At 41.4% G+C, this 26,003-nt stretch overlaps 1 protein-coding gene across 1 annotated transcript in view; it reads right to left on the reverse strand.

Moving 5' to 3' along the window:
• Window positions 1–1,827: 1,827 nt before the first annotated feature.
• The window catches only part of LOC136827841 (transforming growth factor-beta-induced protein ig-h3-like), a 40,906-nt gene continuing 16,730 nt past the window's right edge, over window positions 1,828–26,003 (reverse strand). The window contains exons 9-13 of the mRNA XM_067085301.1: window positions 25,698–25,910; window positions 24,838–24,975; window positions 5,255–5,412; window positions 3,682–3,987; window positions 1,828–2,567 (exon numbers count right to left, since the gene is read on the reverse strand). Coding sequence (XP_066941402.1) covers window positions 2,340–2,567; window positions 3,682–3,987; window positions 5,255–5,412; window positions 24,838–24,975; window positions 25,698–25,910 — 1,043 coding nt within the window. The 3' untranslated portion in view covers window positions 1,828–2,339. The remainder of the gene's footprint in view (window positions 2,568–3,681; window positions 3,988–5,254; window positions 5,413–24,837; window positions 24,976–25,697; window positions 25,911–26,003) is intronic.

Raw genomic sequence — 26,003 nt, forward strand, 5'->3', positions numbered from 1 at the left:
GTTCCGCATCATACAAGCTAGCAAAGTACTTAGTAGATATCCTCAACCCATTAGTAGGTACCATCTCAAATGCAAATATCATGAATAATGTGGACCTGATAAATAAACTAAATAGTGTAGAGATTAATAGTGAATCCAGGCTTGTAAGTTTTGATGTAGTATCATTATTCACAAAGGTACCAATAGATGATCTGATGGCGTTTTTATCTGAATTGTTAGAGAACACACAGCTGGATATCCCATTTTCTAAAAGTACTTTAATTGAACTGATTAAATTATGTGTAAAAAAGATTGTAAATTTGAATTTAATGGTAAATTGTACTCACAAAATTTTGGTATGGCAATGGGAAACCCTCTATCCCCAGTGTTAAGTAACTTATATATGGAATTTTTTGAAAAGAAGATATTAAACAACATAATCCCACGTAATGTAACATGGTTTAGGTATGTTCACGACATAATTTGTGTATGGCCAAGGAACCAAGATGTAAATAACTTTTTTGCCAAGTTAAATCAAATAGTACCATCAATTAAATTCACGATGGAAATGGAAAATGATTGGTGCTTACCGTTTTTGGATGTCCTCATACGAAGAAATAGTAGTGGGTTTAAATATAGTGTGTATAGAAAACCCACTAATATTTCTTCCTATGTGCATTTCTATTCTGGACAAAGCAATAAGGTTAAAAAGTCAGTGTTTTCATCTATGTTTTTAAGAGCATTACGGGTATGTAGCCCTGAATATATTGATGATGAAATAGATAAGATTAGGAATGCAGGCAAGAAATTGAAATATCCTGATAGTGTATTAAACAGTGCATTTGAAGCGGCAAAAAGACTATGTATCAAAACCAAAAGAACCTTACAACACAAAAATTTGCTTGTTTTGCCTTATAATAATAATATGAAAGATATCCTCATCTTCTTAAGAGTTTTGGTGTTAATGTCGCATTTAAGAACAATAAAACAATGAAAAATGTACTTATCAAGAACTCCCTGACAATACTAAAGGGTGTGTATATAAAATTCCGTGTAAGTCTTGTGACAACTTTTATATTGGCCAAACCGGGAAAGCACTAGAAAAAGAATTGAACAGCATAAGAAATGTGTGAGATATGCACAGGGGAACAGTGGTATATTTGTACATGTTAGTGAGAACAATCATGCTATCAACTGGGAAGGGGCAAAAGGATTGTATATTCTAATAATGCACTGAAAAGGAATATCATTGAATCTAGCTTTATAAAAGAAAGTTACAACCATAATATGAATATCAGTCAAGGGATGTATAAACTTGATCCTTTAATATCAAAAGAAATTTGTAAATTGTTTAAACTTTAAGGTAGGCAGTAGAGATGTATGAAAATAGGATTATCATATTTGTAAACACAGTACGAGGGTAGTAATGTTAATGAGTTTCCAAACTCCGCCTCTGTGACACCTGTCAGGTGTGGATCTGAGGTGGCGTATGGTTTGTTTATCAGCAATGTCCCCTGAGAGTCTATTGTGATTTTTAGCCAAATGAGTTTTAAGGGCCACTCCTACCTCGACACCGGTCTGAGTGGGGATATGTAGTCTCTAACGGTTGTGTATGTTCGTCAGTACTGTTCTTGTAGTATATATATTTGTGACTTCTCATACTCTGTATCAGTCCTTCGTCAATGGCTTGGAAATAAAGTCGAAACCGGTCAGGACTTACACTCCGTTTCTTATTTTTCACCTGTGGTAATGTGTGATAAATGAATCACGTACAAAAGTGATAATCATATATATATATATATATATATATATACATACATACATACATACATACATACATACTATATATATATATCCTCAATTTCAATCTTAGGAAACATCGGTTACTTTGGATTAGAGATTCAATATCTTCCACGAATTTCTAAGAATTTCCACTGAGAAAGTGGAAGAATACTGATGACAGTGTAAAGGTGTGACACTGAGGATAGGATGAAATCTAAGCATTTGAGTAGATCACAGGCTTGATAGCTAGCAACACATGTTTGTTTGCGTCGAAATGAAATTCTGTTCCCTTACGATGCTGAACTTCTTGAACAACAGACGATAGAGGAAGACCGAAAAGGACCCAAATAACCAATTCCAATCTTTTTCATATGACTGTTCGACTACAAAGGATCCTCTTGACTGAGACCTCAAGTCCCCAAAAGGGCGTTTTCCTGCGCCTTATCATTCTTCCGTCAAACCTTCCATCAAAACACAATCACTGCAACTTAGGGAAAAATATTTTATACTGGCAACAGATTGTTAAAAGGCGGCACAAGACGCGCTCGTACGAAAATTCGGTCTAAAACAAAAGACGATCAAGGAAGGAGCAGCGTGTCGATGAAGAGGATGATGCCGTTGGTGCACAAGACGAAGTTCTTGCTGATGGAAGCGTGCCGGAGAGACAGACGCCCTTCAGAGACTGTAAGGCGCAGCGGATAGCCATGACGACCCGGTCGCTTTAACCGAGGGCGCAGGACGGAGTGGGAACCTTCCTCCAAAGCCCGCGGCATCACGAAGTCGTCCAGGATATGGGCGCTCAGGCTCTGCAAAGCATAGAGACCAGGGTAAGTTCCAACAAAGCTAAGAGTTCTGTGCCGGCTTATGTCTTCCCTCGCTCTCGTAAACTTCCTACATTAAAGAGAGAGGAGAGAAGGCAAAAGCTTTCCTTTCCCCACCCACTCTCCCAAACCCTTAGACTATATAATATCTTTATTGGCTCCTCTTCATTTCTATTATCCTTTTGAGAGATTTGTCACAGTATGGAAGGCCACTGCCTTACTGAAAACCATCTTCTATTTTATACAAATACACTGATTCTCTTCTCTTCAAAAATATAGCACGTAATGTTATCTCGCAAAACCAAGCACTGCAAACTTAGCATGCACGTGCAGTGACTATTTTGACAATTATTAACTTGGCTAAAAGTGCTGTAATCTTGGATAACCCAGTTACCTAACTCATTGAACGAATTAAGACGAAATAACAACCCGAACAGAAAATAAATCATATGCAAATGGTTATAAATATAACTGAAGAACGTCATTTCAAAAAGAGAATCAGGTTTGGGAAAGCCTACAGGGTTCATTTGTCAGGTTTAAATTAACATTTGTTTTGCTTTTGTTTTTTTTTCAGTGAAAACTTTGGCACGAATTTGAACCCGAATGAGTAAATGGAAAGTAAGAAACTGGGCGGTAACATTTTGCGCGAGAAAAATCTAGGGATAAAAGGTGACATTTTTAACTTATAAGAGACGATAAGCAGCATAAAGAGATATTCATGAACTGAAAATGCTGACAGGCCTTTTGATAGTGAAATCTTCAATATCTCCATTAACCTGATACGCAATATAAACTCATTCATAATAAAATGGCTTTGTGATTTTAACAAATGACTTAAAATAGTTATTAGGCAATTATGTGCGCTAGTCAATCATTGCCATGACAACTTATAAAATGACACACGAAGTTATTTGATGAAGAAGTAACCCCCGGAAACCCCCTATGAACCTTCCGAAGAGGTTTGTGCACTTCGCCCTGACAACTTCTGGGCTAGAGAGAGAGAGAGAGAGGCCACAGCCCTATTCCTGCACACCCTACAAGCTCTATCCCTTAAAATAACGTTCCAATACCCAGACCCAAACGTCTCTAAACCACATACCCTATTGAGAAGCCTCTCGTCATTGATTAGCCTGTAGTACGTGAAGAGATCCGACGCCCAGCGGTCCATGTCGTCGTCTGGGACAGCGAAGAGCGTGTAAGGTCCCTTCTCGAGGCTCAGCTCCCGCCACAGTGCTATGCCGGACTGCGTTACGAGAGACGTGAATCGCCGCAGATTCGGGTTTCTCGCCAGAACCCTGGCGATGGAGTACACGGGCGGGTGGAGTACTCTGTCGACCACGTGGACATAACCGTTGAAGGCTACGTGGTCACCGCTGGTTACGATTCCGTCCTCTGCGCTCATCACCTGTGGGAAGCACTTCTTAATTAATGAAGTCTGGAGAAGGTGATCGACATTTGAGCAACACTCACTTCCAAAAAGGATTTCTGGCAATATGTCATCCTCAAGTGACAAGGATAAGTGATGTATATATATATATATATATATATATATATATATATATATATATATATATATATATATATATATATATATATCTATATATATATCTATATACACACATATATATATATATATATATATATATCTATATACATATATATATATATATATATATATATATATATATATATATATATATATATATATATATATATATATATACTAGCTGAGCAACCCGGAACTGCCCAGGAAAACTCTGAATAACAACCAATAAACTCTCTCTCTCACACTCTTTCCCTCTTTCTCCTCCTAACACCTCTCTCTCTCTCTCTCTCTCTCTCTCTCTCTCTCTCTCTCTCTCTCTCTCTCTCTCTCTCTCTCTCTCATCCCTAACACCCCCTTCTACTCTCTCTCTCTTTCACTTCCTCTTCCTCTCACTCTCTCTTTCTTTCTCTCTCTCACTCTTTCCCTTTCCTGTTAAGAAAGTTGTTTCAGTTACAATGCACAACATTTTTGACATTTTATATTTGACCTTTTCTCAACCCCCATTCCTATCAGGGCTGAACTTGGACTTATAGGGCATAGGGAGTGTCACTATTTATCTCATCAACCTCAAAAACTATGGATTAGACACTAATATCCGTCATCTTTGGTTAGTTTTACATGTCATCCCCCTTCCCATCCCCGCCCCCTTTGGTGCCAGTGATGTCCTACCTACACAGAATTTTTTTCCAGATAGTAAGTCATGTATATACTGAAATGAGGTATGATAAACCTGTAGTGTTTATTTAGTTACTGAGTCTATGGGCAGAACCAGCCCCGTTTCAGGGAAGCCTTTCCCACCCCAAACCCCATTTGGTGCCCTTTGGTGCTAGTGATGTCTTACCACCCACAGTATTCTTTTCAAGATAGTAAATCATATGCATAACAAGCTTGGTTGAAATTGCTCAGTGCGTTTCAGTTATGCTGGAACATACACACACACATATTTGAGCCTTCTCTTGAGTGTATGGAAGCTCTATTATTGTGGCAGTTTAAGACACTGGGGATGTTCACCCACGATTCACGAGTTAGATAATGATGAAAGTGACAGAAACGGAGAAGTTAAAAGAAAAAGATGCAATCTTAAACAAAATAAGGTATGAAGAAAAGGAGAAGAAAGAATTCTAACCCTAGCATGGACCTTCAGTCTGAGGAAGGTGTCTTGGAGGAGGGTGGGGAGCACTTGGTTATCGAGTAGAGTGAAACTGGCGTGAGATCCCGCCACTAAGTGGTACATGACGAGGCTCCTCAGGGCATCCTTGTTGTTGAACAAGGAATCGTTGAGTTCTGAAAAAAGAACAAAAATGGAATTAAATTTACAATGAAGACATTTCTTTAAAAACGAGACAATTATATATATATATATATATATATATATATATATATATATATATATATATATATATATCTATATATATATATATATATATATACATTATATATATATATATATATATATATATATATATATATATATATATATATATATATATATATATATATATATATATATACATTATATATATATATATATATATATATATATATATATATATATATATATATCTATATATATATATATATATATATATATATATATATATATATATATATATATATATATATATATATATATATATATATATATATATATATATATATATATATACATTACTGTTAATCTTCTAGACACGAAGATATGTTTTTCAGTAACTTGTATTCCACATCCGAAAATGAAAGGTGTTTGTATGAGAAGACGCCCAACAGTTTCGTCCCACAATGGACCTCTTCTTGGAGCATTCATTCATTAAGGAGAGAGAAAAAGTTTCCAATGTATGTTGCCAAGAAAGGCCTAAAATCTTAAGCATATGAAAGACCGTTACCAGAAAGTAGCAGTCTGAACTAAAAGCATTCGGCAGTAAAATAATACAATAAAAGAAGAACAGTAGTTGAGCAAATGAAAAATAGCAAAATACAAAGAGGTAACACGTCCATTTGAAACAGCATATCACTAAGTACATAGTAACAAACGTGTTTTATATGATAGTTAATGGATAACATTGTCCAGTTTGTACTGACATCTCATGACATGTAAAATAAAAGGATCTAATTTATATAAACCAGGCGATAAATTAAAGTTTTTTCCCTTGCTGTGAACAATGCAAGCTGTCTATCAAATTTCTTTTAATTAAACCTGTGCTCTTAAATAAAATCTTTGACCTGAGCCAGTCAATTGGTAAATTACACATACTTCTGTGAACACAAAACGCATTACTTATATTATTTGTTCTTATGTTATATTTATGATTTGAAATGCGTTTTTCGAGTGTCTTCCCAGATTGTCCTATACAAAAACTACCGCACTTGCATGGTACGTAATAAATAACCCCTTCAGTGCTTTCCGGACTATTACGAATTACATTTTTACCAATGGTGCTAGGAAATGAAATAGGTGCCCGAAAACCAAGTAACCTTTTGGGGGTGGACTATAGACTCTAATGTGGGATGGTATGGGAAAGATATAAAATTCAGTTTTCTGTTGTCCTCATGTGAGTAAAATGTTGTTCTTGCTAACGTTAGATTGTAGTCAGTATCTTCTAATTTAAAGTTACTTTGAATACCAACTTGGTATATATAAATTCTAATTCCTCACTGATAAATTCTGGACTGCAAATATTAAGTGCTCTAAGATGCACTGATCTTAATGCTGAGTGCAGTACGTCTGTTTTGTGGGAGTAATTGTTAATTATAAGATTGTTATGTGTAGTTTTTTTTTGTATTTTATTATAGCTAGAACTTACAACTGACCTAACAACTGTAACATCCAAAACTGAAATAACACCATTGTCTTCTTGGTCAACCGTAAAAGTTATGGCGGGAACTAAATTATTGAGATCTCTCGAGATTTCCTGAACGTCAATTTAAGTTTTCAGTACAGTAAATACATCGTCAACATATCTCACCCAGAAAATAATATCTGCCATAATAGAATTAGCTATTCTACACTCACACAATTCCACGTAAATCTTTGATAATACTGGGGATAAGCAATGACCCATCTGCATTCCAAATTTTTGTCGGTAAAATTTTCCATGAAAAATAAAACAAGTGTCAACCACACACAGTCTGATTAATTCTAAAATGACATGGTTAGCAGAGATATGACATGCTTATTTAGGTCACTGTTTAAAAAATCTAAGAAGTCGTTGACAGGTACACCAAGTGAACAGGCTTTTAACATCAAAGCTTACCATTATCTCATCATTTTTGGGGGTTTTCATGATCAGTCTCTTTGCAAAATCTAGATTATTTTCAACATGAGAATCAGATATTGTACTTACACGTGGCTGCAATAATGTGACTAGGAACTTACAGTTTATAAGACACTGAACCAATAGTACTAATTATAGGACGTACCGGCTGTCCTTCCCTATGGGTTTTAGCAGTACCATACAAATAGGGAAGTCTAGCATTTACAGTAGTAAGCATGTTTACCATGTCCTGATTATTCTCAAATATCTCTCTCAGTCGTTTAGAAAATTGTGCATTTACACGCTCACGTGGATTAGAAATCAATTATTCATATGTATCTTGGTCATTTAACAGAACGTTCATTTTATCAACATAGTCTACTCGATCCAAAATAACAATAACATTAGCTTTAGCTGCCATGGTTATGTAAATATCTTCGTCTTTTCTGAGTGAGTCCAAAGCCTTATTCAGACTTTTGGAAAGAAATTAAAGGTACAATGTACTGAATGCATTAACTCTGGCAAAAGGTGTGGTGTATGGGGCTTACTCAGGAGCCTACATTGTAGCCTACCTTTGGTATTTTTCATTTGCTCAACTACTCTTCGTATTTTATTGTATTATTTTACTGTTGAATGCTATTTGTTTAAACTGCTAGTTTCCGGTCAATGGTATTTCATTTGTTTCAGATTTTAGGCATTTCTTGGCTACATGCAGTACATTGTAAACTTTTTCTCTTTCCTTAATACACGCTCCAAGAAGAGGTCCACTGGAGGACGAAACTGTTGGGCATATTCTGAATATATATATATATATATATATATATATATATATATATATATATATATATATATATATATATATATATATATATATATATATATATATATTATAAAACTTAAATCTGTAAAGGCTGATGATTTTATGATGAGAAGAGGTGAGTCACAGACTAAGCAAAACAAGGAAGGCTGGAAGGTGAGAATATATGAAGGAATTGTTAAGTCAGCTCCCCTTTATGGAAGCGAAGCGCCAATGAAAGGATGAAAGCTGGAGCTGGTGAAAGGAACGTTTTTTGTACAATATTCACAGCTTATTAGGAAGTGAGGAGATTAGCATAGGGTTAGCATAGGGAAAAGGCTGGGTCAGGTGTCTTAAGATTTTTCAATCAGCTAAATTGATAAAAAGTCTGACTTGGAAATGTTCGGAGGAATGAGGAAAGGAAGGCCTACAGCGCCTGATAGATGGTGGAAATTTTGTGTAGGTGTATAAAACTGTCAGTCTTTTGGACATTTTCTGCTCAAGGAAATTACTCTTGATTCAGTAATTGAAGCATGGTTGTGTCAGGGGCTATTGGATGATGTTTCCTCTGGAGTCATCCTCTATTGTGGATGATGATATAGGCTACCGTTAAAACATGATTGGAGATACAGTTAAGTACGAATATACATTATGAATTATATGCGTATTCGAATCAGTGTGAATCCCAGAGCACTGAATTTCTTACAAAGTACTTAATTTTTCGAAAGCAATTTTATGAACAGTCTTTCTTCAACCAATTCGCGTTTCCTTTCTTTCCATCTCATTATCCTTAGAAACTGGTCTCTTTACATAGCTGGAAACGAAACAGTATTCTCATTCCAATATTTGGAATGCGGGGAATGAAATATCAGTCGTTCTTTCTACGAAATAAGGCAACGTTTTAAAATAGAGTTGAGTATAGTTCCTGTGGAATAACCTCATATCATAGGCGATGCATTAAATCATTATCTTTTTTTAAAGATCAAGAATTCCTCTTTTAAGTAATATGTTGTGTTCAACTGCATGCGGGGTATTTTTCTCTTGCCTTAGGTCGTCTGGTGCACATTTAAACAATGATACCAGGCCTTCCTTGGCTTGATAGCATTGTTTATGCTTGCTTGCAGAAAATCTCAAGCACACATTTATCCATTCTTTAGTCTCGGTTTTTATCTGTTTTATTTACTTATTTGCCATAGATATATATGCATAAATATATATACATATATATATATATATATATATATATATATATATATACAATATATATATATATATATATATATATATATATATATATATATATATATATATATATATATATATATATATATATACACAATATATATATATATATATATATATATATATATATATATATATATATATATATATATATATATATATACATACAGTATATACATATATATATGTATATATACATATACATACATATGTATATGTATATATATAAATATATATATATATATATATATATATATATTATATATATATATATATATATATATATATATATATATATATATATATATATATATATATATATATATATATATATATATATATATATATACTCATATATATATATATATATATATATATATATATATATATATATATATATATATATATATATGTATAACACACACATATATATACTGTATATATATATATATATATATATATATATATATATATATATATATATATATATATATATATATATATAAGATTTTTACCTGGGGAAAAATCTTATATATATATATGGAACTTACCATGGGGTTTCAAATTCTGACTGCAGGCGTAGATTCAGGTAAACATCATAAGAGAAAATTAAAATGAAGACTTTACTTCAACAGGGAAAGTTCAGATAAACACTTGGGTTCACTTAAAATCACTTATCGTAACATTTAACAAACTAAGAAGAATGGGGAAATTTGCAAAAACAGAAAGGTGAAACAGATTCCTGTTGAATAACTAAATTTACAGTAATTTACACAGTGACGGGAAAGAGAGGAAAATCCACTTCATAGAACACCGTTGGGTGAGGGTCAGTGGTTATAACCACAGCACAAGCACAGGGGTGAACAGATGATTCCACAGCTAGCAACTTCGTCTGCAAACGAGAATGCATCGGTTGCTTAAACAGACAATAGGTAGCGGAATTAAGGAATCGAGGGGGTTGCACATAAGGTGCCAAAGCAACTTTATTCTAGGCATTAGTATACACGTGAACTTTGAATATTTACTAAATGCACTAAACAGAAAGGGAAACAGATTCAGTAGAAGAATAATTTATTCGCGACTCGTTAAAACCTTGCTTCAGGTACTTTCCTTCCCGTCAAAGACAGGAGACCTTGTGAGAGGTGCGAAATAATGAGCAGGAAGACAAGTACTGCTGGTTTATTGATGAAGCGACCCGATTATAAAGCGGCGTGCGAACGTCGACGTATACGCAGAGACCGTGGGTACAAAAATTTACAAGTGGCCTGAGTTCAAACTATTTCTTTACACAAAACAGAACAGGTACATACGGAAAACATGATGATTAACAATAGCTGGTTGGACATAAAGTACTCTGACACATATATGCGGTACAAGGGCAAATGAACAGGTAATAAATATACAATTCACAATAATGATAATAAGATTGTGTTCGTCTGACCTTAGGTCGCATGTGAAGGCACCGCAGAAAACGGGATGTTCATCATAGAGCACCCATTGAGCGGGAACTTTACAATACCTCCCCCCTAAGACGTAGGTAACGTCTGATCAAAGCAGGTATCTGCTGGGCGGCAGAGGGGGCCCTGCCTTCTCGATGCCAGCTGGGGGTGGTGTTCGTCTTCTTCGGTGCCCTGTGGATGGGTGTGTTGGGTTGCCCTCCTGCCTGGTCCTGGGGCCTTCTGGGGGCGCCCACGAGGTTTTCTTGCGGAGGGGGAGGGCTGTGGGAGCGTCACCTCCTGCAGGGGGCTTTGGGAAGTGCCCCCGACGTCTTCCTCAAGAAATACGGGCTTGTGGTGGTCTATAGATACCAAGTCTTCCTTCCTGTGGATGGCCACCCGGAATGCCTTCTTGTTCCTCTCAAGTACGAGGAAAGGCCCCTGTAGGGCGTGGTTAAGGGTGGACGTACGGCATTGTCCCTGACGAAGGCGTGGGTGGTGGAGGACAGGCCAGGAGGCATGAAGGGGGACGTCCTGTCGGTATATGTCCACCGGCAGGGGGCGAACTTCCCAACCCTGTCGTGGAGCCTCTGCGTTGTGAAGTCGTCCTGGTCCTCTGTGATGAGTTCCCCCGGGACTACCAGGGTCTCCCCGAAGACCTTTTCTGCTGCAGACGGGTCGCCGTTGGCTCTGGGGGCGGTCCTCAGCCCGAGGAGGACCCAGGGCAGCTGGTACTTCCAATTCTCGGAGGTGCAACGAGCCATGAGGGACGCCTTCAGGGACCTGTGGAACCTTTCCACCATTCCATTGGATGCAGGGTTGTAGGCGGTGGTGCTGTGGTGAGTGGTCCCCAGCAGGCATGCCAGGGCGGTCCACAGCTCGGACAAGAAGCCTGTCCGTAGTTACATGGTCTGGGATATCAAACCGGCTGATCCAGCTGGAGAGGAGGGCCTCTGCGCATGCACTGGAGGTGGCTTCTTCCATGGGCATAGCTTCGGGCCACCTGGTGGAGCGATCAACGACTGTTAGAAGGTATCTTGCTCCTCCTGATGGGGGAAGAGGACCCACTACGTCGTCGTGGATGTGCCTGAAACGTCTCCCCGGCTGGGGAAAGTCGCCCACCCCTGATTCAGTGTGCCGCCCTACTTTGCTGGCCTTGCACTGTATGCACTGCCTTGTCCAGGCTGTCGCATCCTTCCATATGCCATGCCAGACGAACTTCTCTGCCAGCAGCCTGGCCGTCGTTCTGCCGGAGGGGTGGGACAGTCCGTGGATGACGTCGAAGACCAGCCGACGATGGGAGGCGGGCACCAGTGGGCGGGGGTGGCCAGTGCTTACATCGCTCAGCAGTGTTGGCCCTCCAGGGCCGAGGGGCACGTCCTTCCACTTCAGCGATGTGATGGCGGTGCGGTAAGCTGGAGTCTCTGGGTCGGCAGTTGTTCACGGGTGAAGTCCTTGTAGTCGATCCCAAGCTGCACTTTGTCGATTTTGATCCTTGACAGGGTGTCGGCTACTGGGTTCTTCTTGCCGGGGAGGTACTTGATGGTGCAGGTGAACTCCGCGATGGCCGCGAGGTGCCGCTGCTGCCTGGAGGATCATGCATCCCCCAGCTTCGTGAAGGCGTGGACCAGCGGCTGGTGGTCCGTCCAAACTGTGAAGGGGTGTACCCTACAGGAGGAATTTGAAGTGGCGTACTGCCTGGTACACTGCGAAGAGTTCCCTGCCGAAGGTGCTGTAGCAGGACTCAGTGGGGCTGAGTTTTATGCTGAAGAAGGCAATGGGCTGAGGGGCTCCATTGACGACTTGCTCCAGGACGACCCCACAGGCGTCGTTGCTGGTGTCCGTTGTCAGCTGGAGGGGAGTGCTGGGGTCCTGGTGGGCCAAAGCCGTTGCCTTGGCGAGGGCAGCCTTCGTCAGGGAGAAGGCCCTTTGCTGGTTGGGGCCCAACCCTAAGGTCTTCAGAATGCCCTTGAGGATCTCCGTCAAGGGGGCCATGGTGTGCGAGATCCCTGGGATGAATCTCCTGTAGTAGTTGACCATTCCGAGGAATTCTTGTATGGCCCTGACGGAGGTAGGGGTGGGGAACCTGACAACGGCCTCGACCTTTGATGAAACTGGGCGGACGCCTCCTGGGGATATCTCATGGCCTAGGAATTCCACCTTATCGACACCGAAGGTGCACTTGTTGAACCTGACGACGAGGCCACTCTCCTGCAGGTGCTGGAGGACCTTCCAGATGTGCCGTAGGTTTTCCCTGTGGGATCTGGAAAAAATTAGGATATCATTGACGTAGCAGACGCAGAAGTTTCAGGTCCGCCAGGATGCTGTCTATCAGTCTCTAAAAGGTCGCCCCTGCGTTCTTCAGGCCGAAGGTGGAGAAGGCAAAGACGCAGTAGGACCCGAAAGGCGTGACGATGGCAGTTTTGGGGATGTCCTCTGGAGCTACTGGTAGTCTCGGTATTATGCTGTATGCGCCGCGGCCCATGAAACTTTAACCACGGCCCGTTGGTGGCATGTCCAATATCGTTCTCAGATGCACGAGTAGTAAGCTTGACTCGTCGTCAAAGCGTCGAAAAGCTTCGGGGAGCCGCAAAAGTGAATCTTGCAAGGCCCTGGAGGGTCGTGGGCGCTCAAGTTCGTGTAGTGTCCTGAAAATATGATTTCAAGAGATCTAACTTTGAGAATATTTTGGCCCCGTGGAAGGAGGCCGTTAGGTCCTGCATGTTTGGCAGAGGGTAGTGGTCGGGTTCTGTAGTGAGGTTGAGGCCCCTGTAGTCGCCGCAGGGTCTCCAGGTGCCGTCCGCTTTCTGTACCATGTGAAGGGGGGAGGCCCATGGGCTGGGAGCCTTCTTGCATTATGCCCATCCGTTCCATCTCGGCAAAGGCCTTCTTGGCTTCCTGAAGGTGCTGTTGGGAAAACCTCTGGAACTTTATGTGCGTCGTGGTCCCCTTGTCTTGATGTGATGATTATCCCGTGTTTGGCAGGAGCCACGGGCACCTGACAAAGCTCGGGTTTGAACACCTCTGGGAATTCCTCCAGGAGGGAGCCGTACTGGTGGGGAGCGACAGAACAGACTGTGGGCTCCCTGGGGTCCGGCGACAAGGGCAGGGACTGGCAGTACTCGGTGTCCAGCAGGTGCTTGCGGCTGACGTCGACTGCCAGTCCGAAGTGGGCGAGGAAGTCCGTGCCCAGGAGCAGGGTCCTAATGTCTGCGACGATGAAGTTCCACTTGTACCTCCGGCCAAGGATGGAGAACGACAGGAGCCTGGTGCTGTAGGAGAGGATGGGGGACCTGTTGGCAGCCATCAGGGAGGCAGCCAGATCCGGCGGACGTCTGCAGTCCTCTCTGGAAGGCAGGAACACTGACCGCATAGCTCCAGTGTCGATCACCATCATCCTGCTGGAGATAGTGTCGCGGACGTAGAAGCCTACTGGGTGTTTTGGACGCTGCTGCCATGGCGGCCTGTGAGGGTGGGTGCCGCTTCCCTGTTTTTTGGAGGGGAGAAAAGGCAGGGCTTCACAATTTTGGGCAGCTTTGCCGAACCTCTAGTGGTAATAGCAAAGCCCCAGCCTTTCCTTCTTCTGCTGGAGGGGTGGCCTCCTGTCGACGGCATTGATGCCCTCTGTGATGGGGTCCTTCGGCTGGAGGCAGTTGATGGGGTGTGCAGGCATGGACGCCTGCTTCGCTGCCCTCGTGGAGCCCGTCAGCTGCTGCGCCACTTTGATCAGGTCATTGGCCGGCAGGGTGTATGGTTCTGTGATATGTCCACGGACCTCTGGGAGTAGCTGCCGCAGGAGGATCTCCCTCGACAGGCAAGTCTCTTTGCACCTGCTGCTGCTGTCAGTCTCGTGGAGGAGGAGGAGGTCCTGGAGGGCATGCCTCGTCTCCAAGAGGGTTGATGGCGAGGTCGTGGGCGCGGGCGGTTCTCTCAGAGACCAGCAGGGAGCAGGTTTCGATGAGAGTGGTCTTTAACCTCCTAGAAGGTGGCAGGGCTTGTCGTTGTCATCACCCACGGGCAACCTTCTTGTATATCTCCTCCAGTAGGGCGTTAATGGAGATGTCCGCCTTCAACACCTCGTCGGTCAGGCCTGCCACCCTGCATTGCCCCTCGACCCTGTAGAGCCAGGACGCTGGGTTCTGATGGGTGAATGGCAGCAGCTTTATGCTGATGGCTGCCCTTGGTTGGTAGGGCGTTAGGGGCGTGGGTTGGTTCATCGGGCCAAGACTAAGTCGCCGTTTTGGTCTGTTAATGGCTCCGGGAACCGCTCCGGGAACCACTCCGGGGGTCACACTGTGAGAGGTGCGAAATAATGAGCAGGAAGACAAGTACTGCTGGTTTATTGATGAAGCAACCCACTTATAAACCAGTGTGTGGATGTCGGCGTATATGCAGAGACCGCGGGTACAAAAATTTACAAGTGACCTGAGGTTAAACTATTTCTCTACACAAAACAGGACAGGTACATACGGAAAACATGATGATTAACAATAGCTGGCTGGACATAAAATACTCTGACACATAAACGTGGTACAAGGGCAAATGAACAGGTAATAAATATACAATTCACAATAGTGATAATAAGATTGTGTTCATCCGACCTTAGGTCGCATGTGAAGGCACCACAGAAAATGGGATGTTCATCATAGAGAACTCATTGAGTGGGGATTTTACAACCTTGTCTTCAGCGTCAGTAGGGAGGGCTTGAATTAGGGCTTTCACCACAAAGAAAGACTCAGGCTCAAAGCAGCCACATGGGAAGAATCAGGGCTCTGATGAAGCAGATGAGACAAGGGACAACTGTCTGGATGCTGGGGCCAGGTATTTTGGATGAGCGCCGCTCGGCCGTCGTCTTTTAAGACCTTGGCAGATTACGATTCCTCTCCTCCCAGATGGCAGTGCCTGCTCGCCTCGTGGTCTGTTTTCTATGCTTTCCATGCTTTCACCATGCGGTATGCCCTGGCCATGTGGTGATTTTGTTGTTAAAGCCCGGGCACTTCCTATTTTGGAATTAATCCCCTTCGCCGGCTTGTCTGTGCCTCCAGTGGAGATTTGGCTTTCCAGATGGTAGTACTGGAAGAGAGGCTCGAGCAGTCACTAGGTCAAGGAGGAGGATTAAGAAATTATTTTCAACTGATTAGGAATGAGAGATTCTTCCAGGAAGGGGCAATGTTTTCCCATAACTTGTCTTTGTTAGTCAGAGGTGTTATTAACACGACTAGCTTTATTTTAATAGAAAACATGAATTATGTTAACCTTGTGCATCATTGCACTCTTCCTTTTCCTCTCTCTCCTTTTTTGCAGCATTAGCCCTCTCTAGGACCCAATTCTGCAGATCTTTCCCAATCGGTCCCAACCTCTTGCTAATGCTTGAGAACTGTTTGAAGCCCTCAGCTTGCATGGTGCCGAAATCCTGGGGCTCCGTTTAGAAAAGGGCTTGGCTTGGATGTGGCCCTTTGCTTCAAGGGTGGTTCCATAGAACTCAGGCTTGCTCATGATGAGTGTGTCAGGGTTTATTCTGTAGAACTAAGGGTTTGTGCATAATGCACTACTTTTATTCTGTTCTGAAGAACTAGAGGTTTGGATGTAATAAACACTTTTAATTTTTTTCCAAAGAACTCAAAGTTGATTTTATTTTGTTCCAGAGAATGTAAGGCTGTGCGTGTTGAATGCTGTTACTTTGTTCCGAAGAACTTAAGGCTGTGTGTGTTGAATGCTGTTATATTGTTCCAAAGAACTTAAGACTGTGTGTGTTGAACACTGTTATATTGTCCCAAAGAACTTAAGGGTGTGCATGTTATTTTGGGTTCCAAAGAACTTGGGATTTGTGCTTGTTGAACACAGTTATATTGGTTCTGAAGAACTTAAGGTTGTGCATGTTGAATGCAGTTATTTGGGTTCTGAAGAACTTAGGGTTTGTGTGTGTTGAGCACAGTTATTTGGGTTCCAAAGGACGTAAGGTTTGTGCGTGTTGAACGCAGTTGTTTGGGTTCTGAAGAACTTAGGGTTGTGCGTGTTGAACACAGTTATTTGAGTTCCGAAGAACTTATGATTTGTGCATGTTGAACGCTTTTATTTGGGTTCCAAAGAAGTTAGGGTTTGTGCATGCTGAATGTGGTTATTTGGGTTCCAAAGAACTTAGGGTTGTGCATGTTGAACGCTTTTATTTGGGTTCTGAGGAACTTAGGGTTTGTGCGTTGAGCGCGGTTACTTGGGTTCCAAAGAACTTAGGTTTGTGCGTGTGGAAAGCTTTTATTTGGGTTCTGAAGAACTTAGGGTTTGTGTTTGTTGAACGCGGTTATTTGGGTTCCGAAGAACTTAAGGTTGTGCGTGTTGAATGCTTTTATTTGGGTTCCGAAGAATTTAGTGTTTGTGCGTGTTGAACACTTTTATTTGGGTTCCGAAGAAATTATGGTTTGTGCATGTTGAACGTGGTTATTTGGGTTCCGAAGAACTTAGGGTTGTGCGACATGCATGATGTAGTAAAATATAAAAGAAATGTTTAGCTTACGCCTTAGGAGAGGGTTTGGTTTGATGAGAAATGTTTGGCCCCTGGTGCAGGGAATAGATGGCTTATGCTGAACTTTATTACATGAGTTTGCCCTTTAGGTAAATGGGAAGCACATAGCTTCAGAATTTACACAATTAGATGCGTGATGAAATAAATTTAGCTGGCTTCTTCAGCAAAGGATAATTGTGTAGAATGTGACAAGGAAAATGTGCTTAATTCGAAGTATGTGGGATTAAATGCGGCAGAATATGATAAGTACAAAATCTTAAATCTACCATGCATGGGCAAAGTCTATTTGCCTAGATCACCTGCGCAAAAGAATCTACCATTACTCTACAGGGACCTGACTAACGTGATCACGAGGGTCGTGTTTACTCTACTTGTAGTCTCGTGACTACGACCATTGTTTTGATTGGCTTGCCACGTGCGAAATCACGTGACCATCTCAACAAAAAGGATGTGCAGGATCTTATGAGACGGCTGAACAATTTTGGGAATTTGTTCTCCCTGTGCCTTGATAAGTGAAGGACTTCGCTTGGTCTCATAAACTTTTAGGACATGTGCTAAAGGGAATGAATTTGACACGTGTGCTTCGCTTGCGCTTTGCTTGCGCTTGTGGTAGTAACAATTTAAGAAAGTAATTCTTTTATGTACAAGATTTCTGGGCTCAGCTGGTCCTGGATAAAATGAGGTATGGGAATGTCAAAATTTTTCTCAAAAAATGATTTCAGGAATCATGGAATCTTATTTTAAATTCTTGCACGATCGCTAAGGCTATCAGGAGAGAGAGAGAGAGAGAGAGAGAGAGAGAGAGAGAGAGAGAGAGAGAGAGAGAGAGAGAGAGAGAGAGAGAGGTCAGCGAGCAAAATTTGCTGGTTGGGCATGAATTCACGGCCCAGCTAGCCATGTTTCCTAGCTAAAATGACAGACTGCAAGTTGTCAGGAACATGTGGGAGAGGAAATAATGCGCTATTTCCTTAGATATCGCTTGATATATCACTTCACTGCCTAACTATCCTAGCATTGAAAACATGCAGGCTAACACACAATAGCAACAAAAGCTTCTGTTGGATGGCTAACACTCTCTCTTCTCTGCGAGCTATTCATGGAGCATGCATGTGGCCTAACTGATCTCTAACAGCTTCTACAGTCACGATTTTGGTTTGTGCCTAACACATAAAATAAAATAACTTTGTACTTAAGCTGTGGAAACCTGTTCACTTGTGCTTGTAATGGTGGATTTACGATAAAAAGGTTCGTTTCTACGTCTTGTATCCAGCTTTAGCAAAGCTAGTAGCTGATAGCTGTGAAAGGTTGCAGGCATGCAATAATCCTGTGCCTTGCAAGGCTACAAGATCCTGGCAAGGTCACCAATATTAGATTTTTACCTGGGGAATAATATGGAACTTACCAAGGGGTTTCAAATTCTGACTACAGGTTTGGATTCAGGTAAACATCATAAGAGAAAATCAAGCTGAAGGCTTTACTTTAACAGAGAAAGTTCAGATAAATACTTGGGTTCACTTAAAATTAGAAGAATGGGGAAATTTGCAAAACCAGGAAGGAGAAACAAATTCCTATTGAATAACTAAATTTACAGTAATTTACACAATGACAGAAAAGGGGGAAAATCCATTTCATAGAACACTGTTGGGTGAGGGACAGTGGTTATAACCACAGCACAAGCACAGGGGTGAACAGATGATTCCACAGCTAGCAACTCCGTCTGCAAATGAGAATGCATCGGTTACTTACACAGACAATAGGTAGAGTATTTAGGGAATTGAGGGGGTTGCTCATAAGGTGCCAAATCAACTTGATTCTAGGCGCTAGTATACACGTGAACTTTGAATATTTACTCACTTTTTTCGTGAAAAGAGTGCACTTCAGAAGGGAAAATAAATTCAATAGAAGAATAATAGATTCGTGACTGGTTAAAACCTTGAGGGTGAGACAAGGGACAAGTGTCTGGATTCTGGGGCCAGGCGTTTCTGACAAGCACCACCCCCGCCCGTCGTCTTTTAAGACCTTGGCAGATTACGATTCCTCTCCTTCCAGATGGCAGAGCCTGCTCGCCTCGCAGTCCATTTTCTATGCTTTCCATGCTTTCACCATGCAGTATGCCCTGGCCACATGGTGATTCTGTTGTTAAGGCCTGGCCGATTTCTATTTTGGAATTAATCCCTTTCGCCGGCTTGTCTGTGCCACGGGCGGGGATTTGGCTTTCCAGAATGCAGTACCTAGAAGAGAGGTTCAAGCAGTTACTAGGTCAAGGAGGAGTATTAAGAGATTATTTTTATGGGGTTAGGAATGAGAGATTCTTCTAGGAAGGGGCAATGTTTTCCCATAACCTACCTTTGTTAGTCAGCAGTGTTATTAACGTAACTAACTTTACTTTAATAGAATACGTGATTACGTTAACCTGGTGCATCATGGTACTTTTGTGACAATATATAAATGTATATATATATATATAAATGTATATGTACATACACACATATATATAATGTATGTATATATATATATATATATATATATATATATATATATATATATATATATATATATATATATATATATATATATATATATATATATATATATATATATATATATATATATATATATATATATATATATATATATACTGGTCACTTTTTTTACCTGATACATATGCGTGTAATTGTAATCCGAGAGAGTTAAGAGGGCATTGTGGCTATTACAATTAAATATTATATATGTATAATTTTATCACACCGTGATTTATTAACAACCATGAAGCTACAAATGTCATTCAGTATCTTGGTGGCTCAATGGTTTGACTGTCAAATGGAGTCGTTGGAAGGTACTGTGTCGAGGGACCGAGACCCGTCAGTACTGATCCATTTATCACTTATAAAATTCCCCTCCAGTGATAATGTGAGAGGGTGCAAAAGAGAGAACAGGTAGACATTGACTGCTAGTTATTAAGGGAGCAGGTCGCTTTTAAAGTGGCGTGCAGACATCAGTACAAAGACATACAAAGACACACAGGTGACCCGAGGCCAATTGTTCTCAGTGTGAAACAGGACAGGTAAATACAGATAACATGACAAATAAAATTAACAGATTAGGCACAACAGTGCTCTGACACATGTACAATACAAAAGGGCACTAATGAGTAAGTAATAAATGCACATTTACATAAAATAAAACATGGCTAGGTACCCCGACCTAAGGTCAGGAGAAAAAGGCACCGTAGAAAACGAGAGGTTCACTAAAGAAAACCCGTTGAGCAGGAACTTTACAATACTCCCCCCACCCCAAGATGTAGGTAATGTCTGATTAAAGCAAGTATCTGCTGGGGCGCTGGAGAGGGCCGCAGCTCCGCGATGTCAGCTGGGGGGTGCGTTGCATGCGGGAGTGGTTGGCTGCAGTGCTGCCAAGGTCCGGGGCCTTACGGGGGCGGCCATGCGACTCTTGTGGGCAGGTTGGGCTGCGGGGGCGACGTCTCCTGCGGAGGGTGTTGAGGGGTGTCGCCGACGTCCTCCTCCAACAGTGCGGGCTTGAGGCGGTCTACTGACACCCAGTCAATCTTCCCGTGGATGGCTGGAATGCCTTTTTGTTTCTCTCCAGCACAAGGAAGGGTCCCCTGTAGGGCCTGGTTAAGGGCAGGAGGACAGTGTCGTTCCTGACGAAGACGTGGGTGGTGGAAGACAGACCGGGAGGCATGAAGGGGGTTGTCCTGTCGGTATATGTCCGCTGGCAGGGGGCGAACTTTCCGACCGTGTTACGGAGCCTCTGGACCGTCAGGTTGTGGTGATCTCCCGTGATGAGTTCGCCCGGGACTACAAGAGACTCCACGTTGACTTTTTCTGTTGTGGACGGGTCGCCATTGGGTCTGGGGGGCGGTCCTCAGCCCTAGGAGGACCCAGGGTGGATGGTACTTCCAATTCCCGGTGGTGCAACAGGCCATGAGGGCCGCCTTCAGGGACCTGTGGAACCTTTCCACCAATCCGTTGGCCGCAGGGTTGTAGGTGGTGGTGCTGTGGTGAGTGGTCCCCAGCAGGCATGCCAGGGCGGTCCACAGCTCGGACAGGAAGGCTGGGCCCCTGCCCGTTGTTATATGGTCCAGGACACTGAACCGGCTGATCCAGCTGCAGAGGAGGGCCACGGCGCATGAACTGGTGGTGGCTTCTTCCATGGGTGTCGCTTCGGGCCACCTGGTGGAGCGGTCGACAACTGTCATAAGATACCTGGCCCCACCTGATGGGGGAAGGGGGCCTACCACATCAACATGGATGTGTCCGAAATGCCTTCCTGGCTGGGGGAAGTCGCCCACCGCCAACTTCGGAGTGGCGCCCAACTTTGCTGGTCTGACACCGGATGCACTGCCTCGCCCAGGTCGTCGCGTCCTTCCATATGCCGTGCCAGACGAACTTCTCTGCCAGCATCTTGGCCGTCGTCCTGCCGGAGGGGTGGGACAGCCTGTGGATGATGTCAAAAACCAGACGGTGGCGGGAGGTGGGTACCAGCAGGTGGGGGTGGCCGGTGCTTACGTTGTAAAGTCCCCGCTCAACGGGTTTTCTCTAGTGAACCTCCCGTTTTCTACTGTGACTTTTCCCGTGACCTTAGGTCGGGGTACCTAGTCATGTTTTATTTATGTAAATGTGCATTTATTACTTAGTCATTTGTGCCCTTTTGTATTGTACATATGTCAGAGCATTATTGTGTCTAATCTGTTAATTTTATTCTTCACGTTATCTGTTCTCACCTGTCCTGTTTCACATTGAGAACAATTGACCCCAGGTCACCTGTATGTCCTTGTATGTCTTTGTACTGACGTCCGCACGCCGCTTTATAAGTGGCCTGCTCCCTTAATAAACTAGCAGTCAATGTCTACCTGCTCTCTCTTTTGCACCCTCTCACAGTGGTGATCCTGGAGTGGTTCCCGGAGCCATTAACGGACCCAAACGCCGACTTAGTCTTGGCCCAATGAACTACCCCATTCCCCTAACGGACTAACTACCGCGCTTTAACAAAGCGTTCGGGTGTACTGACCCTCATCGGCAGATCACCTTCATCATTAGTGGACCCACATGGCATGCTCCCAAGTGTGTATTGATGCGAGTGTAACTCACACTCCGAGTGAGAGTGCAGAAGCAAGCATGGATGCAGACATTCCCTCCCACATACAAATAACCGCGAACTTCACGGAGTCTGATATCTCCCTCAGCAAAACCAAGATAAAAATGGACATAAGTTAAGTTGTTGGTTGGTTTCCTATAAATACTGAATTTGCATTGAAGTGGTTCTCTATGTATTAAAACATCTAAGAAAGGGAGGCATTATCTTTTTCTAATTCTAAAGTAAAGATAATGGATGGTACCTGGTTATTCAAATTAGAGAGTAAATCATTTACATTAATACCAGTAGACAAAACAGCCAAAATATCGTCAACATATCTATACCACTTTAATGCTATATTCATTCACTTAAGTGAAAACTCTCACAGGATAAATTGGACTGAAAGTTCAATGATTATCAGATCGAAAGATTTCTCTTCAAGAAATCTTTTGGAATCTGCTATTATACAGCTTACTTCCAGCTGTAATTTTAACCTTAGCCCTGGCATGTATTATTTGGACCCCTGTATTAGAAAAATGTTCAAGGATAACCTAAAAGATAAAATCACTGACTTAATTACAAATTAGTTACCTTATACATATTTTCTATGTATTCATATGTTGAAATAATTTTTCATTTGTAAAAATGTTCATCTTGCAAAAATTGTTATTGTTTACAAAAAAAAAAGAGAATTATTGAGTTGTACTTTTTCAATTGCCCTGTCCCTGCTTCTGAACGATTGATCCTAATCCTTTGTAAGACCTCTTAAATATTTAACCCTATTTTGGTGGTTCTACTAATTCTTCAGTTGTGTTAGATTCCAGTTACATATTTTGTCCTTTGTAATCCCCATCTGTCATTTATATGAGCTTTCTTTGTAAACTTATTTCTATAAGTTGAAAGGCCTTGCAGCACACCATTGTTTCTCTTTCCTTCGTGGATTTTGTCTTTATATATATACAGTATATATATAAATATATATATATATATATATATATATATATATATATATATATATATATATATATATATATATATATATATATATATATATATATATATGCATATGTATGTATATCAGGTCCACAATAATATTCAATGGTATTCTTGTTGATTTTATAAAAAAGTTACAAAAGCTTTCGAACCCTGTCCTGGGTTCATCTTTAGTCTAACTAAAAATTATTGACACAATAAGTAAATATGTTAGCTCCAGTTTTTTAAGTGTGGAACAGTGGACAACCTCAACGATGTGTTTTTTCCACGGACGAGGCGACAAGCAGGACGGTCAACTATCCAACTAGGTGATTGCTTCTACTCTTCTTATATTCCACATGGCTATCCTTCTTGATCTCCTCACCTGTTGTTGTTGTTGTTCCGCATGCAGTTCATTGAATGCTTAGGTAACTATTTACCCACGCATTCAATAACGATCATAGACCGGACTGGAATAGAGCCAGCATCATTCACAAAAGTAACAACGTCAACATAAGAAGATTAGTCGAGGGTGCCGCCATAAATATAAGAGAATCATTTAAGGGAAACAAGTCGTTCGTTAATGAGGACCTGCTAGTTAAATTTCATGTAATCAAAACATTTATTAAAGGTTTTAATGTTAGGACAGGCTCCGTCTTTCTTTCGTCTGATGCTGCCGTTATCTCTGACTTCACCCTGCAGACACCTTATAACAGCCGGGATTCTGAGGATGTCACCGCTAACAATGAATTACATGCAGAACAACAACAGGTGAGGAAATCAAGAAGGATAACCATGCAGAATATAAGAAGATGAGAAGCAATCACCTAGTTGGATAGTTGACTGTCCTGCTTGTCGCCTCGTCCGTGGAAAAACACATTGTTGAGGTCGTCCACTGGTTCCACACTTAAAACTGGAGCTAACATATTTACTTATTGTGTCAATAATTTTTAGTTAGACTGAAGATGAACCCAGGACAGGGTTCAAAAGCTTTTGTAACTTTTTTATAAAATCAACAAGAATACCATTGAATATTATTGTGGACCTGATATACAGCATATCCCGTTCTCGATCTAGAGGAGAAAGACCTACCTATATATATGTATATATGTATGTATATATATATATATATATATATATATATATATATATATATATATATATATATATATATATATATATATATATATATATATATATATATATATATCATATGGATATGCATGTGCATGTGTGTGTGTATATGTGTGTAAAACAACAGTCATCTCCACATTCATTCACTAAGTGCCAAGTCAATGATAGGCCCTTCTTGCAGGAAACTTCCGTGTCAGCCACTTCAAAGATGAAGAATACTTCTAGTACCAGTGACTGCAAAACTACTTAATCATTTGAACTTACTCTTGAAGGCTCCGTTGGAGGGAGCAAAGATGGTGTAAGGACCGAAGGACACCAAGTCGTCAAAGAGACCCACCTCCTTCACCAGTTCAATGAATTTTGTGGCACCTGCTCGCCTCGTCACTTGGACAAGGCTCATAGCTAGAAGAGGGATACAGGAATTCAATCATAAGTTACTGTGTCTGGGAGTCAAATGGACTAGTATTAAGTTATGTTTTGAATAAAATTAAGACTGCATTGAACTGAATGCATATGCTTTTAAGTGGCATACACAGATAGGTATAAGTACTGGACGTTAAATAATTGTCAGAAAGTTATCTTTAGTTACTTAGCACAGCTGTTGATCTGATTCAAGGAAATTAGCTCTAAACCCAACCACTGGGGCACTTTTAGCTAATTAGCGATTATGACAGTGAAAGGAGGGTTTTGGAGTAAGTATGATGGTAAAATGAAAGAAAGGCATGGAGGTCAACTAAAAGGCTAAAGTGTGGGTGCAACTTGGGGCCAAAGGGATGCTGCTAACAACCTTTAGTAATGCCTATAATACCCCATATGAGGTGCACTGATGGCACTACCCCTCAACAAAGTTAGCACTGTAGTTCCCATGTCTTTCATTAATATTATTGAACATGAGACCTTTCATGGGGTGATTGCCACGACTAGCTTTATCATGCTTTAAAGAGTGAAACTGATGTTGATTTTTTTATTCAGTGAATATCATCAACAATATTGGAAAGTACACGATGGCTAAGCTTCAAGAAGGTGAAATTATATAACATGAATGATCAAAGTAGTGATTTCTGTGCACCATTTCATCTGAAAATTAATAGTCAACAAAGTGACATGTGGTTCTCTCTTTTTACCTCTTGGAGGAATCATAACTTTGTCGATGTAGTGAAGAACTCCATTGGAAGTCACAACATCAGGCCTGGTGACGAAGGCTGAGTTCAAACTTAGGTTGAAAGAAGAGGAGCAGGTAACAGGGAGAGTGATGCCCTCCAGTGTCTTCACCCTCACCTTTGCCCGAAGACCAAGGGAGCACTCGATACCCTCCATCAGATGGTTGCGTGAGAGAGCTGTTGACAAAACAAAGCTGAAATCCAGGTTAAAGCTGCTCATGTGTGGCCTTTTAGGTGAGAAAAATTATGCTCATCCTTGAACCTGGCCCA

Source organism: Macrobrachium rosenbergii, chromosome 42 (genome assembly GCF_040412425.1).
Source record: "Macrobrachium rosenbergii isolate ZJJX-2024 chromosome 42, ASM4041242v1, whole genome shotgun sequence".
NCBI lineage: Eukaryota > Metazoa > Arthropoda > Malacostraca > Decapoda > Palaemonidae > Macrobrachium > Macrobrachium rosenbergii.